Source organism: Pleuronectes platessa, chromosome 14, assembly GCF_947347685.1.
Source record: "Pleuronectes platessa chromosome 14, fPlePla1.1, whole genome shotgun sequence".
NCBI classification, from domain to species: domain Eukaryota; kingdom Metazoa; phylum Chordata; class Actinopteri; order Pleuronectiformes; family Pleuronectidae; genus Pleuronectes; species Pleuronectes platessa.
Genome location: NC_070639.1, coordinates 10,153,610 through 10,169,780, shown reverse-complemented (window position 1 = coordinate 10,169,780; position 16,171 = coordinate 10,153,610). Strand labels below are relative to the sequence as shown.

General features: G+C 41.6%; 1 protein-coding gene across 1 annotated transcript in view; it reads left to right on the top strand.

Moving 5' to 3' along the window:
- Positions 1-16,171, top strand: part of myo16 (myosin XVI) — a 79,595-nt gene that overhangs the window by 31,656 nt on the left and 31,768 nt on the right. Inside the window, exons 12-21 of the mRNA XM_053439400.1 lie at positions 469-534; positions 1,746-1,873; positions 3,551-3,656; positions 4,889-5,006; positions 6,430-6,577; positions 7,273-7,390; positions 9,320-9,437; positions 10,091-10,162; positions 11,774-11,915; positions 12,552-12,624. Of these exons, the coding sequence (XP_053295375.1) occupies positions 469-534; positions 1,746-1,873; positions 3,551-3,656; positions 4,889-5,006; positions 6,430-6,577; positions 7,273-7,390; positions 9,320-9,437; positions 10,091-10,162; positions 11,774-11,915; positions 12,552-12,624 (1,089 nt within the window). The remainder of the gene's footprint in view (positions 1-468; positions 535-1,745; positions 1,874-3,550; positions 3,657-4,888; positions 5,007-6,429; positions 6,578-7,272; positions 7,391-9,319; positions 9,438-10,090; positions 10,163-11,773; positions 11,916-12,551; positions 12,625-16,171) is intronic.

Sequence of the window (16,171 nt, the reverse complement as noted above, 5' to 3'; positions counted from 1 at the left end):
GATGTGCAGCACCACCGATGATAAGGAAAGAGTTGGATAGTATCTTTGTTTTAAGTCTGTGTTAACATAAGCCCATTTAGAATACAAAATTCAACTCAACTCTTTTGTCTGCAATGGGGATGGATGCAATCGAAACTCACTCCTGGGGCAAATGACTAAGCAGAACACATGGGTCTTTTAAGATCCAGTACCGATCTGCATTCATGGAAACGAGAGACCAAAGTGAATGCGTTGATTTGGCGAGACAGCAAGTTGGGAGGGGTTCTCCGTTTTTGGGTCATTTTTGACGTTGAACATGACGCACCAGAGGAAAAAACAGAGAGATAAACTCCTCTACCGGAATTGGGAAAGGAGTTAATCCTCACATCACATCCAGAAGATAAATATTTTAGGAAGTAGGCTGAACTTCTTATTTTTCAACAGTTCCTGAGTTAAAGACAACTCGTGTGTTTTTGTGCTCTTTTGCAGACGTTCATTGGACACATCCTTCTGCTGGTCAATCCAAATAAAGAGCTGCCCATCTATTCCACTTTGGTAAGCATGTATTTTTAACTACCTTTTCTTAACACAGCTTTAAAGTATTATGCAGTGCTGAGCTAACCTAGTGTTGAATTTGCAGGTTTAAATATGTCTTTCTAAATTATGCGCGTTTACACTGTAAAAGGTTATGCATTGTACATGGAAAATCATACTGTCAAGGAGTGTTTGCTGTATAATAAGCAGGATGTGAACAGATGAAATGGACCTTGTGGTTGATAAATAATGCAGCTTTCCTGTCAGTGATACACAGCATAAGGCTGACTCTGCATCAGCCAGGAAATAGAAGGATCCAGTTTAGGTAGACACACACACACACACTCACGCTCAGAGTCACATAGAGTTCATTACACTACCTGTCCTCTATGAAGAGAACATGATCACTGAAGATGAAAAGCATTATATTAAACACCTCCAACAAACACCCCGTAGACAGTTGATGACAGAGAGTCACTGATTCTTTAAACAAATTCACGTGTTTCACATTATTTTGAATATTAGATTTGTCATGTTTGAAATAGCAGAACTAATGCCAGTCTGGAGTGTGCCCATCTTGGTCCAGAAGGTGTTGAATGGAGGAGTAGATGTCTTGTATTGCCATGACACATTGAAGCCCCCCCCCCCCCCCCCCCCCCCTTTGGTTGTCCTATTCCTGCCTGTGTCTGGATTCACTCCAGGCATCTAAACCCAACTGAGAGAGAGGCTGTGTGGACGAGCAGGGAGGAGCCAGACTCAGGAGGGCATATGTCATAACATGTGTGATCTGCTGGCCGTCTGTCACCCCCTCTGGTCTGGTGGTCCACAGCCCATCCATCTTCACTTTTCTAAAGCCACGACCAGCACTGGTACACACCTGCTGGCCTGGTTAGAGACAGAGGTGTTAACAGCACATATAGCTCACAGTTCAGTATGATAAACCGTCTCTGCTGGCCTTATGCATACCTTATTTGACTGTCCTTATTTAAGGCATGCATTGTGCAACATATTGAAGTTTCACTATTTTAAAAAGCAATATTTTTGAAGCAAATCAAACTCCTTGGTGAACAAGGAATCACTTGACACAGGGATGTAAAGTGATATGCAGCATGGTTTCACTGTTAGGTTGTAACCTAACCGTCTGTTACTCAGCCCATGTTTGTATCCGTGTTACGTAAGGTTGTAATCCAATGTCTTAATTGACTGTGTCTACTACTCTCTCTCTCCCTCAGGTGAGTCAGTTGTACCTGAGCTCCACAGGTCGTCTCTGCTCCTCTTTGCCCCCTCACATCTTCTCCTCAGCAGAGAGAGCTTACCACATGATGCTGCAGGAGAGACGCCCGCAGTGTTTCATCTTAAGGTACCCCCCCCTGAACTTTGTGCTTTGGGATGCTGAGACAAAACAGTTAACTACTTCAGTTTGCCCCCTGGTTTGTCCACACACCTGTTAAACGCTCCCTGAGAGATTAATCGCTCACACTCTGAGCCGAGCTGCAGACGTGTGTAGTGTTCACATGGAGATGAATGTTTGCTCGGAGCATCACAGCGTCTTGCTCTTTGTCCTTGGCTGGACCGAGATAACTCCCTGATTGCAATTAAATCCCGTTCCGGCTCTCCAGTGACATTCCCGCTGAGTTATAACCAATCTGGCAGAGAGTTAACGTGCCCTGGCCACGGGCTATCCATCTCACTCAAACACACAATCACACACAAACATACAGGCATTCATGGACATTGTACAGTGCTTTTGCACGTACACCCACTCTGGTTTCTTTGATTCTTTCCCAACTATACTTATCACTACTTTTCCTATTTCTCTTCCATTCAAGCTTTCTGTTTAACTCTGTGTCTCCTCACACACACACACACACACACACACACACACACACACACACACACACACACACACACACACACACGTTGAAGAACACACATACACACAAGCTCCTGCACGTAAAGAGGCAATCAGCAGCCATGGATCCCAAGAGGCTCGTGCGCTAACAAAATGCCCTTGAAATCTAATAAAAACTGTTAAATGAAAAGACAGTGAAAAGGCCTGTAGACTGCGCACTCAGCAGGGCCATTAGTAAGAGATATAGCAACACACATACTCACAGACAAACAGGGTACCACAGCACAGTGCCGTCATTAGCAAGGGCTTCTGACCTTCTGAAGCCATCTGCTTGGTGCTACTATGACGGTCTCAGCTCTCTGCATGACGGTAAGTGTCAGAGCGTGTACTGTAGAGTTACCCTATGTCAGGTTTAATATCCACTCCATGCCAAATTAAAAACAGGCCTCCAGTGTCAGATCATTTGTGGCAGTAGCAGCATGTGGAAATTGCAGGTCAACAGAGAAACGTTAGTTTTAGTGTTGCAAAGAGACACATATTGGAGGTTTAGTGTAAAGAGTCTCTGAAGGCATCATGTCAGGAGGGTGGAAACATGTCACTGAGGTGACGTGTAGGAAACACCCTGATGACTAAAGCATCACACCTATTCTTCTGAGACACACACAGCAGTGGAACACACGAAGTTGCATGATTTTTGATTTCCTTTAATGCTTTTAATGAAATGTGTCTTTATTTTGAACGAAAAGCACGTATCAAGATATAAGTAGTTTATTTCTTTCTTTTTTTATATCATATGGAATCAGATTAGAGCCAAACTGTATATTGGTTGGCCGATGATATCAATCAATATATCAGTATCAGATTGTTTCCAGATATTTACTGATATAAAACTTTTTATTTTACACAATAAACAAATAAACAATGCAGAACATAATGTGAATTTAGGTTCACATTTTATGCAAAAGAAATAACGTTTATGTTTTTAATTGAAGTTCTGTCACTTAATTAAAACTCCGGGATTTTTGTAATACCTGATATCAGCATAGCCCCCCAAAATGTGTATATTATATTATACAATATGGTACAACTTAAGTGTTCTCATCTCAGCAGTATAAAGAGTGCAATATTAAGACATGTAACAATGCCTTAAATATCAATTACATTTTTATGTCTTTGTGTCTTTAGTGGTGAAAGTGGATCTGGAAAATCAGAGGCATGCAAACACATAGTGAGACACCTGACAGCCCGCTCCAGCGCCAAAGGCTTTGCACTGGATCCCAGAATGAGACACGTAAGTCCAGACCTGTCTGTGTGTAGGATACTCTTCTATTTGACACTTCAAGCAGTCTTCAGCTGGGTTTTCCTGGAGGCTTATATGGATGAAGAACATGTGATGTAACTGCAGAGTCCTGGGCAACGAGTTTTGAATCCTTTATTATGACCTTGTTTCTTTACTTCGACTTTGCATAAGAGGCAAAGTGCTAGAGAATACTGTTATTGTATTATTCATTAAATTTGTTTCTATGCTATGTGGTACCCAATGAATGAGCATTTTTTATGCTCTTCAAAACGGGGTACTGGCTGAATCTTACATCCTCTTGTGCTTATTGTTCCTTCCCTCATATTACCCCTGCTATGAAAGAGCCATATAGCACTCTGCTGTTTCTCGTTGCTGTAGTAGGGGGAACAATAGATGTATGGATTAGCACAGCACATTATGAGCTATCGCTTGGGGTCTACTCCTTACTGGTCAATAGCTGATTATTTGTCATACACATAATTTTAACACTCACACCAACTCTGATGTTTGATTGCATCATTATAAATATCTATCTCTGTGATGCTGGCTCTTTATGACAGAACAATTTTCTCTGCAGCGAAGGTTCAGAGATATTCTGAGATGGGAGGTCATTTTTTTTTACTTCCTTTCAGCCAATAGTGAGAGAATTGATTGTGGAGTGCAAAGAATAACAAAGTAGGACTCGATTCATTTTGTTAGAATCGATAATAAGCATGAAATGTTTGGAGAGACAACAAGGGCTTAGAGTTTAGTGTCCTTCCTCTGTCTGTATCTGAAAAATGGAAAGAAAGAAAAGATTAATCTGTAATCTAGGGCAGCACTTTTGTCACTGCCTCTTCTTGCATTCATTGTTGGTGCTTAACACATGATTCACCTGCTCTGCACTCAGGCTGTCAGTTGGGTAAAAAATCAGTTTATAGCCTGGAAACACAAGTGCTGTTTTCTGATGAAGTCATCGTTATGTCTTCGATATCTGGGTCAGCTCATTCTCTGATCATCCTGGGACAGAATTAACACAGAGAACCAAGATTATGGATGCATATTGACATCTAGTGGTAAAAAGTGGAATGGGAGTACAACGAATTTTGTTCAAATCTGTGGAAACCTTTGTAAGAGATACTAAAGATAAATTGATTAATATAAAAACAGAGAAAATATCTATTCTGTTCTAAAATATGTCATAAACGCTGTTAAGTTTTCTTTTGCTTTGACATGATACACAGGTGAACTGTATTCTGGAGGCCTTTGGTCATGCAAAAACCCAAAGGAACATCAGCTCAAGCCGCTTTATCAAGTTGTTGACCATTCAATACTGTGACAAGAGGAGGACACCGCTCAGAGGTAAACTACATTTCTGTCACTGCAGCAGTGAACTAGTTACAAGCATGTTCAGTGGCTTACCAGAAAGTGTTCTTACTCCTTTACTGACTGCACATTTTAGTGTGTTCTAGATTAAAATATATAAAATTGCCAATCAATTTGCACTCAATAATCTGTTATGACAAATCAAATATATGTTTTTAGTTTTTTTTCACCGAAATGCTGTTCAAGTGACTTTGTGAGTCTAAGGAGACAGATTCTCGGGTGTGCGATGAGACAAAAATTGTAACTCCTCATCACCCAGCGATTTCTGTGGTGAATCATGGTGGTTGCAGCATCAAGCCAACGGGTAATTCTGAGCAGCGGAAACAACAAGACTGGTTAGAAATGAGTGATAGAATGAGGCCAAAATGTGCCCACGACCTGAGACTGAGGAAATAGTTTCCCGTTCAGCATGACAACAACATGAAGCTGAAGCCAAGACCATGCAGGAATGGCTTTGGGACAAGGGTGACAGTCCTTGAATGGTCCAACCAAATCCCAGATTTACACACCATAGATCAAGATCTGAAGAGAGACTTGAAGATGGCAGGTCAGACACCTTAAAAGGATGTGCAAGGGGAAGTGGGATAACCTGCACAAAACCAGGTGTTCAAAAGTTGAAGAATTATACTTAAAAGACCTGAAATTTTAAATGTTACCAAAAGGGAATCTACAAAGTCCTGCATGAAGGGGCTGATTAATTAGTTTTAGTTTTATTTTGATTTATAAGTTTCTAAAAACATGTCTTCACTTGCAGATGATCAAAATGGCATTTTTAACCATCTGGATTTAAATGTACATCAAAATAAAGTGTGCAAAATGTAAAGCAGTCTATATTCTCCCTGTAGCCACTTTAGAGATAATTTTATTCCACATGAGAGACAGGAGAAGAATGGAAAGTTAAGGGTGTCCCAACATTGTAATTAATTCTCAAATTTGACTCATCATAGTTTTGTTATGTTTTTTATATACAGAAAATCTATAGTTTCTGTAGATATTTTATCCCATTTATTTCAGATTATTTGAAAGCAATTATATATTGTTAGCCAAGTGAGGATCCCTAACTTTATGATTATTGTGTAGTGGCTGTGAATATAAACCATATAACATTCATAGTTTTACTCAGGCTCAGATAGAGTAAAGGTGTAGTTTTAGTTTTGAATCAGGTGCAATGCTATGTTATCACCAGCAGGGGGAAGCACAGTCTTATGTTTTGTACCAGCGTTCCATTTTTACAACCATGCTGACCTTAAATTACCTCAGTGAATTTGATCAGAGAGCCCTTGATGTTGAACATTGGACACAAATGTAATGCTCAGGGCTGACAATTAGAGTTAACACTGCTGAAGACTTGCATTTGCACCTTCTGTTATTGAAGTCTGCGTCTTCTTTGGTGTTAAAGCCCGTGTGTACACGTACATGTTGGAGAAGTCTCGTCTGGTCCAGCCGGCTCCACACCAGCACAACTTCAACATCTTCTATCTGATGGCTGAAGGCCTGTCCCCTGAGGAGAAGAGCACACTTTACCTCAACAATGTCCTGGCTCATAGGTATGTTGCTGTCAGGTGCCACATGCATGTCACTAGTTCCTAAAATCATTAATGAAAGAAGTGTATTGGTTAGAGCTGGTCATTTTGTCATCAGGAGCACCTCAGTTTAATCATGTGTTTGGACTCTAAAAATAATCAGAAACCTCACTTTTCACATGAAGAGCAGAAGCTGCAGAATCCAATTTAGTACCCTCATATTTGATAACATCAAGGATAGTGTGAAAGGTACAGATACAATCAATGTACTTTTTAATCAATTTCTCTTCATGCATCTAGGAATGTACAGCCTTGTGTGTGTTTGTGTCCTAATTCATACAAATGTGCTTGTCTGCTGATATATGATTTTTATTCTGCTACTGTACCAAGAATCCAATAATCCATCAATCCTGAATGGAGCTTAAGAAGCGCAGTAGACCCTCTGGCATCATACCAACCTATTCTGTGTCCGTATATCTTTGCTCTGTTTGTGTAATCTAGTCCTGCAGATTAATAATGCTCTTCGCCTCTCCACAATATGACAGACTAAATATAGTCCTGCACAAATATATTTCATAAATCTTTTGGTTGTAGGTCTCTTCTGTCAAACCTGTGCACATGTCACTTTTCACTCACCTTAGCACAAGGCCTCACATGCTTCTTCTGTATTTGTTTGAAGGCTTGGTCCTTGTTGCCTCAGCTTTCTGTCTTTACTTCAGGTATCTTAGTGGAGGATTTCCAGGGGAGAGCCCTCCAGTAGCTAAAGCCTCTACCCAGAGCAGGGAACGCTTCGCAGCAGTCATACAAGCCCTGCGAGCCCTGGGCTTCAACAAGCAGGTATCAATTTGCACTGCATAAACCTTGTGTTGAGCATCTTTATTCAAACACTATGGAGAGCTGGGATTATTTAAGTGTTAAAATTAGATATTCTGAGATATCCAATTATTGTGTCACTGATGAGATTTCACCCCATATTTTGCTGCACAAACAACTTTTTAATTAGTAAGTTTTTGACAATTTTTTAAGTCAAATATTTCAAATTTCATGGCCAAAATGTTACTGTCCCAGTAATCAAACCCTGCAAAACGATATGGATATGGCGGGCTACAAGAAGGACACTACGTTGTGTCCTAACAGGTCAGACTCAAGAAGCATTTAAAATGAGAAAGGCTTCATCTTTTAAAAGTTAGTTTCCACAGATAGGGGGGGTTCTTAGGATTCACATCCTGAAGTAACTAATCATGTGTTATAACTATTTATTTTAAGGCCCTCTAAAACTACTGACCAAATACAGAGGACAGGACACTGATTCTTGCATAAAGTGTGCATGTAGTGGGCCATGATAGCACAGTCTGTCCTATACCCGACCAGCTTTGTTCCCAGCTCATTATCAGGTTCTATTCTTAGATTTCCAGTCAGCATCTGTCAGCAGTGAGTGACCACTATCTCACCTTTTAATCCAGCAGCAGTCAATACACGCAAGCAGGCAAGGGACAGAGGAGTAGAGTGGTAGATGGTGTTATTATCAGAGGGCACTAGCGTCCACTCTATAAGAGCGAGCGGGAGAGAGAGAGACCAAGGGGCAGAAGAAGGAGTGGGGGAGTGGAAGTGCAAGTGGTGGACCCAATGACAATGGCACCCATTGGTCTATGTCTAAGCTCTCATCAGGGGACGACTCCCAGTCCAGACCCAAAGGTCAATCGTCATTAGTGCTCCCTATCGTTCCTTTTCTCTGCCTCGTTCCCTTTCTTCTCCTCCCTAACAGGAAGGGGGGTCTATCTCTGGATAGAGTGTCAGACAGAGACTAATGCTTGTGTTTATCTCCCAGATATCAGCTCCAATATCCTGCCTTGAGAGAGTGCACACGCAGACATATTCACATACACTCACATGCACTCACATGCACACACACACACCCTCAAACTCAAACATCCCCCTCTCAGAGCAGTTGGTAATGGGGTATTCCATTAAGCGTCCTCTACTCAAGGGCACAGAGGAAGGGAGAGTGGGAAGTGTGAATGGAGGGAAGAGGGTTGATGTGCTAGTGTTAAATTCACATTACATTTACAATTTTGTATTACATGGAACAATAATGCCGGTTATTCTTTATTTCTGTTATTGTCAAGAAATCCCATCAAAATTCCAAACAAATAATGCTTATGTCAGTCGATCAATATGGTCGTCTATCACTCTCAGTCCAAGGCCCATTTATTCCTACTGAAAATGGAAATAGGCTTAAAAAACATAGGATTTGTTCAATAAGAGTTGAGCAGCATTAAGACAATAGTACTATTGCATTTCCTGGGGACTATTTTGAGTTAAGGATAATCACACAGTTAGTCTTAAATGAGTATTTTCCATGTGGGATTGGTTCGAAATAAACTCAAAAGGTCACGGTATACAAGGAGTTTAGTTATTGTTTTTTTCGAGAGGAATTTCGTTTTTTGCTCTCATTAGATCTGTTGGCATTAATACGAATCTGAATAAGGCTGTGTCATGTGGTGCAAAGTACCGAAGGCGCATTAGGGGCCATGTGAAGACAATTTATACTGAGGTTTCAACAATAATTTTGTGATTTAACAATCACACGTTGCAAAAGTGGCCTTAATATTCCATTGTATAAATTGATATTAAATATTAAATGGTAAAAAAAAAGAAATGAATTGCACCAAGATTTTGCCAGTTTCCAAAGTAAGCTATTATTTTACTCTAATGTCCTTCTCTCTCTCTCTGTCTGTGTGTTTCTCTTCTCTTTCTCTCTGTCAGGAGGTTGACTCAGTGTTCACGCTGCTATCCGCTGTGCTCCATATTGGGGACATACGTTTCACCGCATTGACAGAAGCCGATACAGCCTTCCCTTCTGACCTGCAGCTGTTGGAGAGAGGTCAGTGCCCTGGTCACAACTGGGGCCACATTTCCAGTCTAAGTGGAGGTGGTGGGGAGGAGGGCTGCATCATCATAGCTCCTCCTCTCGCTGTTTCTCTGCTTGGCAGCTAACCAGCATGAGCTAAACACCAGACAGTCACCTGTTTTATAAGCTGCCTTTCTGCCAAAACGTAACCTTGGTGAGGACAGAACACTTCATGCACTTTCTCACTATTGGGACAGTGATTTCTCTCTGTCTGGCTCTTTAATTCTACAGCCACCACATGAGGAGCCTCTGACCCCTGACCTTTCTTGAGATGGTAAACAAATGACATCAGCGCTCGAATGGGAAAGAGCCAGGCGTTGTCAGGGTGATGCGATGTTGAGGCTAGTGATATCAGCAAAGGGGTTCCTGGGTTGCTGTCACCTCCCGCTGCTTGTTTATGGGCTCTGCTCAGAAATCCATTGATGACTAACTGCTTCCAGCTCGGCCGATAGATTAAACAGGCATGAGCCGTCGTAGCACTCAGCTGATTTCACTGTCAGAGCTGCACGGACCTGATTGTGTTCCGGGATGGCATCAGCACCACGTCCCTGATGCTCGGTTTCATCCTGTCATCGTGTCAGTGTCATTTACTCTGCCATTATCTCTCTTTGTCCGTCTCGCCACAGTTGCTGGATTGTTGCAGGTGTCCGCCAACGACTTAAGCACCGCCCTCACATCTGATGTCCAGTACTTTAAAGGTAAGGCCTCACCAGCTTCCACCATCACTTGGCCCTTCCTGTGTTTTTGCCTGCAAAGACATAATGAGAAAGAACATTAGCAAGATATTGATAGAGACTTTAAGAAAGTGCAGCAACTTACATTTCATCGAGCCTCAGGATGACTCTTAAAAGTTATTTACAGCCGGTTAACAACAAATAATATCGCAGCCATAAAGATATAGTAGAGCATTAGCATATTGAGGATCTAGTCACACCCCCTCTGTGTGTGTTGTTATCCCTGCTTCTGTTTTTTTGTGTTGGGATCCAGTTCAAGCACAAACTGTTGGCCCTCCCCACATCTATAAGGTTAAAAAAAGCGAGATGCCCCCTGCTCAGGTTAGCAGTGACGTAGACATGACAGCTGGTTGGACACCCTTATTTTCACCTGTCAGACCACAAAAAAACAAAATAGACACACCAATCATCACGGTGCTGTTAAGCCACAAACACCACAGCTACATCTTGTGTTTATAGAGTCTGTGGGCTAAAAACAGAACAAGACAGCAATGCTAACGGTGCTAGCAATGCTATCTACCTGCTTGTCACCGTGCATGATCGCTGAGAGTATGCTGCACTCGGGGATCCCTTCTGACCTGCAGCTTGTGGAAAGGGGACAGTGCCACGAACACAGCTGGGGCCATATCTCCAGTGTGTAGGTGGTAAGGAGGAGGAGGAGGAGGAGGAGGTATCACATTATCTCTTCTTGTTTACCTCATCATAGCTCCTCCTGCTCTCGCTCCCTTGGAGTACTACGGTATTTGGCAGCTTACCAGCATGAGCTGAACACCAGACAGTCACCTGTTTTATAAGCTGCCTTTCTGCCAAAACGTAACCTTGGTGACGAGGGAACACTTCTATACATACACACTTTCCCACTACTGGGGCAGCATTTCCTCTAACCTATAGACAAAAATAAGGTGAAGCCATAGTGTTTAGAGTTCAACAGCACAGTTGGGAGCAGGTGATGTATTCAGTGTTTATGTCCTCTGCAGCATTGAGCACAGTCGTGACATTTGTTTTAAAAACACAAGGTGACGGATCAAAGCGTCTCAAGAATAAGACATTGCTGATCCCTTGTGTTTTTGATCTATTTGCACTGGTTTTTGTTGGCTCTCCAGTATACAAAGTGAATTTAATCAGTTGGGCTTCTGGTTGTGTGTTTAGAGGCTGCGTTCACTGTATAGACACCACCTTTCTGAGAGGATGCAGAGGGGTGTAAAGTGTGGCCCATGAAGCATTTGTTTTGACCTGCTAGTACGGCATCTGGCAATGACTATGTTTGTATGCTTGTGTGTGTGTATATATATTTTTTTTTTTATCACATAATATTAACATGAAACAACAGGGCTCTCTGGTGGACTTGTGAGATATTTATAAATTTTGTCAGAAATATATTTCTATCACCAACATAGATGCGGATAACAAAATAAATGTGATAAGCTAAAATCAGTCTCATCCAATCTCTATCAAGAATATGTCTCTTGAAGCAGAAAACAACACTTGGCTGCAATGGAAATGATCAAAAACCTTTAAAAGAAACTTAACAAATTGTCAGATGCTAACACTTTGGTGTTTTCCTCTTTGTATCAGGTGATGTGATCACTCGCCGCCACACTGTAGAGATGTCAGAACAGTACAGAGACCAACTTGCCAAGGCCATCTATGGACGCCTCTTCAGCTATCTGGTCAACAGTATCAACCACGACCTTCAGGGACAGAATGACCACATTGGGTATAACTCTTGAGTGTGTTTGTGCACACTTACCTGCTTGTTTGTTTATGCCCATGTCTGCCTAGGGGTGTTTATACTGTAACCACCAGAAAAAAAATATTTCGAAACCCAGACCGTTGATATCTGTTATCACAAACGCCACTAATAAAGTTTATCTGTCATCAGACACAAGCACTAACTCTTGTGGTGTCGAAACTCATATCGTAGCTTGACACATATATTTAGAGTGGAGGTTAGTAATAGTTTACATTGCATGACACACACAAATAAGTTTGTACACTGAAATGGAATAACAGTGCAGAGGTGGAGGACACACCCAAGGTTTATGTGGAGGTCTCAAACACACACACACACACCCAGGTGGAGGCCATAGGATCCTTGGCTTTGTTGATGTTGGGAGGTCTTATCTCACCGTCAGAAAACCCAAACCACTTCTTCTGGAATGTGTTTGTCCTTGTTTACACACCAACCATAGAAAGTGATAAACACATTAGTTATGGCACATCTCCTTCAGATGCACAAACACACACTACTACATGATCATTCTTGATGCGATAAAACAAGCAAGCAGCGAAGTTGTGATGTAACAAAAGTTGTGTCATCTAAATATCCTTTGTAAACATTTATCTCTTCCAGCGATCCTGCCCTGGAAATTGGGATCTTGGACATATTTGGGTTTGAAGAATTTCAGAGGAATGGATTTGAGCAGGTGGGATATTGCTTACTTTAATTGATATTGGTCAACTCTTCCCCCAAAGACACCACGTGTTCCTGTTGTCCCCAAGCTGACTGATTTCTCCTAATAAAACCAAATGCATTTATGACATTCCTTGAATAATATGATTGGCATGGATGGCCTTCCAGACCTATAAATATCTCCATGAATAGTATGTGCTATTGTAATTTTCAAACAGATCCTAATCAAATTGTTAAAATATTTGGGGCCGCAATCTGTTTTCGCCCAAACATTTAAGTATATAATTGTAATGAATGAGGTGAGGTCTGTGGCTGACTGTGGCGTGATTTTCAGATGTCCCCAGTTGAACTGATAGTTGATACAATGAATGCCTGTGTGTGACAACATGGGGTAATACACAGCCGTGTGTGTGTGTCTAAAAACATGAGAAAATCCATTGTGTAATAGTTCTCAGTACGTTACATGAAAGTAACACACCAGGTAACAAAGTAACACACTTCTAGGGGAGATTATTAGATTGTATATTAAGCAAAGATCAGACAAGTTTGTGTATTTTTCTTTCTCCACTGCATCCTGTGGCAGCTTCATCTGACTGCACAATGCAGACCTACTGTATTAAGTGAGGAGAGGCAATGATCTTGTCTAATGTACAGAAATCGATTTTTGGAATGGGAATTTAATCACTTGTCCTCTTCTCCACCTCTAGTATGTTTGTGTACCTGTTGTGCAGTTTAGTAAGTGTGCCTCTACACACACCCTGTACAAATGGAGCAGCATGTCACCACTGCTTGTTGTCAGTAGATCAGTGTAATTATATTGCATCGTGTACTGAGTACAGCGTGTGCAGCTCTATGCTGCTCACCTGTTATCACTGTAAATCAGTCATGTGCTCATCAAGCACCCACTGTTAATAGAATATATTGTCAAATGATTCAGACATCTTTTGCACAATACCTTCATCGCAAACTTATTATAGCTAAAGTAATTGTATATATGTGGATACATGATCTTTGGCAAGCTGGAGCGAATGCGACATCAAAACAACATCTTTCAGTTTGATAGATAGCTTCAGTGTTTCCTCTGCGATAGAGTTGTAAAAGCGGGCGGTAAAGCACTCGCGCACCCAATCCCCCCCCCCCCCCCAGTACAGTCATAACAATCATAAATAAATAAATTAGGTGAAAAAACAGGAAATTGTAGTATATAGAAAGAAAATTTGTTCAATCAATCAATGACCTATAAATATTTTTTTTTTAAACTTGATGAGCCCATATACACATGTTGCAATTGTTTGATATGGTCATTTCATGTCTCTAAAATGTTCCCATTTGCCCCCGGCACTTGGGTTGTGCCATAGCAATCGCCGCCAAATGTCTGATACTGCTTTATCATGTTATGAAGTGTTACTGACCATTTTGTGCAGGTCATTGATGACCAGGCTCATTGCATGGCATGAACACCAAACCTTCACTCATTACTAAGCATATTCAGTAGATAACGTGGTTCTTTTACACCATCTTCATCTATGTGTGATGAGCAGAGAAATGAGGACAACACCTACGACACATGGGTCTAACGTCTGTGTCACTGTGTCTATATGCACATTGGTTTGTGTTACAAGGTTTGGTCAGATCATAGTTGACTTCCTTCATGGCTAAGAGGTATCTGACATTTGTGTGATGTTAGTTTGACGTTAGTTTGATGTTAGTTTAGTACTTGTTCCTGCTACTCAAAGCTTCCATGCCCTCGCTTTTCCGTTTCCCAGCCTTTGTTAAAGCTGCTGTGTGTTTGTCTTAGCTTTTCCCAGTGTGTGTGACTAGGATGTGTGTGTGTGTATGTGTGTGGGGGGGGGGGCGCTAAAATGTCAGCTGCCTTACTCTACCACTGGCTCTTCTCTGACCCAAATGGATGTGATGGATAACATAACCTCTCTTCAGGTCACGAATAGAGCGAGAGCAAGTATGAGAAGAGAAGAGAGAAAAGGAGATTTAGAACAAAATGAGCAAAAACAGAGGAGCTATGTCTGCCAGATGGCTGCGGTGCCCACTTCTTCTCCCTCATACATTTTCTCAGTTGTTGCTGCTGAGCTGCCTATTAATATATCCGCCTGCTCATAGCACACACATTAGCCACCACCCACGGAGAACAGAAGAGAACAGGAGGAGTAAGTTCTGGATAAACAAACATAATGACCTCTAACAGTAGATATTACGGTGGCCCTGAGAGCTCAACAAACAGCAACTTAAGAAAACACATGCAAGTTGACAAAACACATGCAAGTTGACAAAACACAAGTAAAGTAAGAAAACATCTTCATCAATTTCACAACACAACACAACACATTACAGAAACGCGCTGCAAATAGACAAACGCGCTGCAAATAGACAAACGCGTATGCACAACACTTTACTGTACAGCCACTGCAGAGGGGCTGAAGTGCCGCATTCGGCTCCAGAGCCGCGGGTTCCCGACCCCTGTGCGGAACCGAATTTGTATGGTGTATTGGACGTTTTTGTGTCTCCTGTGGCAGCAGTGTCCATCCCTTTTAGCTGTCCTCTGGAAACACTTCCGTTGTGTTTTCCCCTCTATTTGCAGCGCGTTTGTCTATTTGCAGCGCGTTTCTGTAATGTGTTGTGTTGGGAAATTGATGAAGATGTTTTCTAACTTTGCTTGTGTTTTGTCAACTTGCATGTGTTTTGTCAACTTGCATGTGTTTTCTTAAGTTGCTGTTCGTTGAGCTCTCAGGGCCACCGTAAGATATGACATAAGTGACAAACAAGTCCTGACATGTTTGTACACACATGTATCCGCACACATGCAGACACATAGACAGGCACGCTCCACATGCGCAGCATGATCAGGGTCATTAGTGCTTGTTAATTAGAGCTGTGTTTGTCAGGGCTGTGTTGTATCTGCTCAGCACTTTGCTAATGAGCTAACTCAATCAACCACCTGCTGGGACTGAGCCTTTAGTGGACTAGACTAACCTGAAGACGACGAATAGGCGAACGTTGTGGAAAGAAAAACAGGACTTTAGCCGTCTGCAGTACAGAACAACACAACTCTAAATCAGCACTTCTCAATCAAGCCGCCTACGAGACTAAATGTAGGTCGTAGTACTGTTCTGAAGCAATCACTGGCAAAAAAAAAAAGTCATGTAAATGTCACCTTAAAGCTAACAAATGCAATTGAATACAGCATCAGTATTTTGATTTTTTCTTCATTTTTTGCCATATTTTTTGTAAGTCTTGCTTGGTCTAGCATCTGCACCAGTGACAGCTGCAGCTGGAGGCATTATGTGTTCAGTTTGTCTGTCTGTATATCCGGGTGCTTGTAAACCCAATATCTTAGGAACACCATGGGGGAACTACTTAATATTTTTTACAAAGGTTTACCTGGCCTCATTGATGAAATTTGATTTATGGTGGTCAGAGGTCGAATTTTAAGTTCACTGTGACCTCACATTTTTCACTTGTAGATGAAATATCACTTAAATCTTTAGGAAACCCCTTAAAATTCAGCATAAATGTTCGCTAGGGCTTCCAGAAATACTGATTCA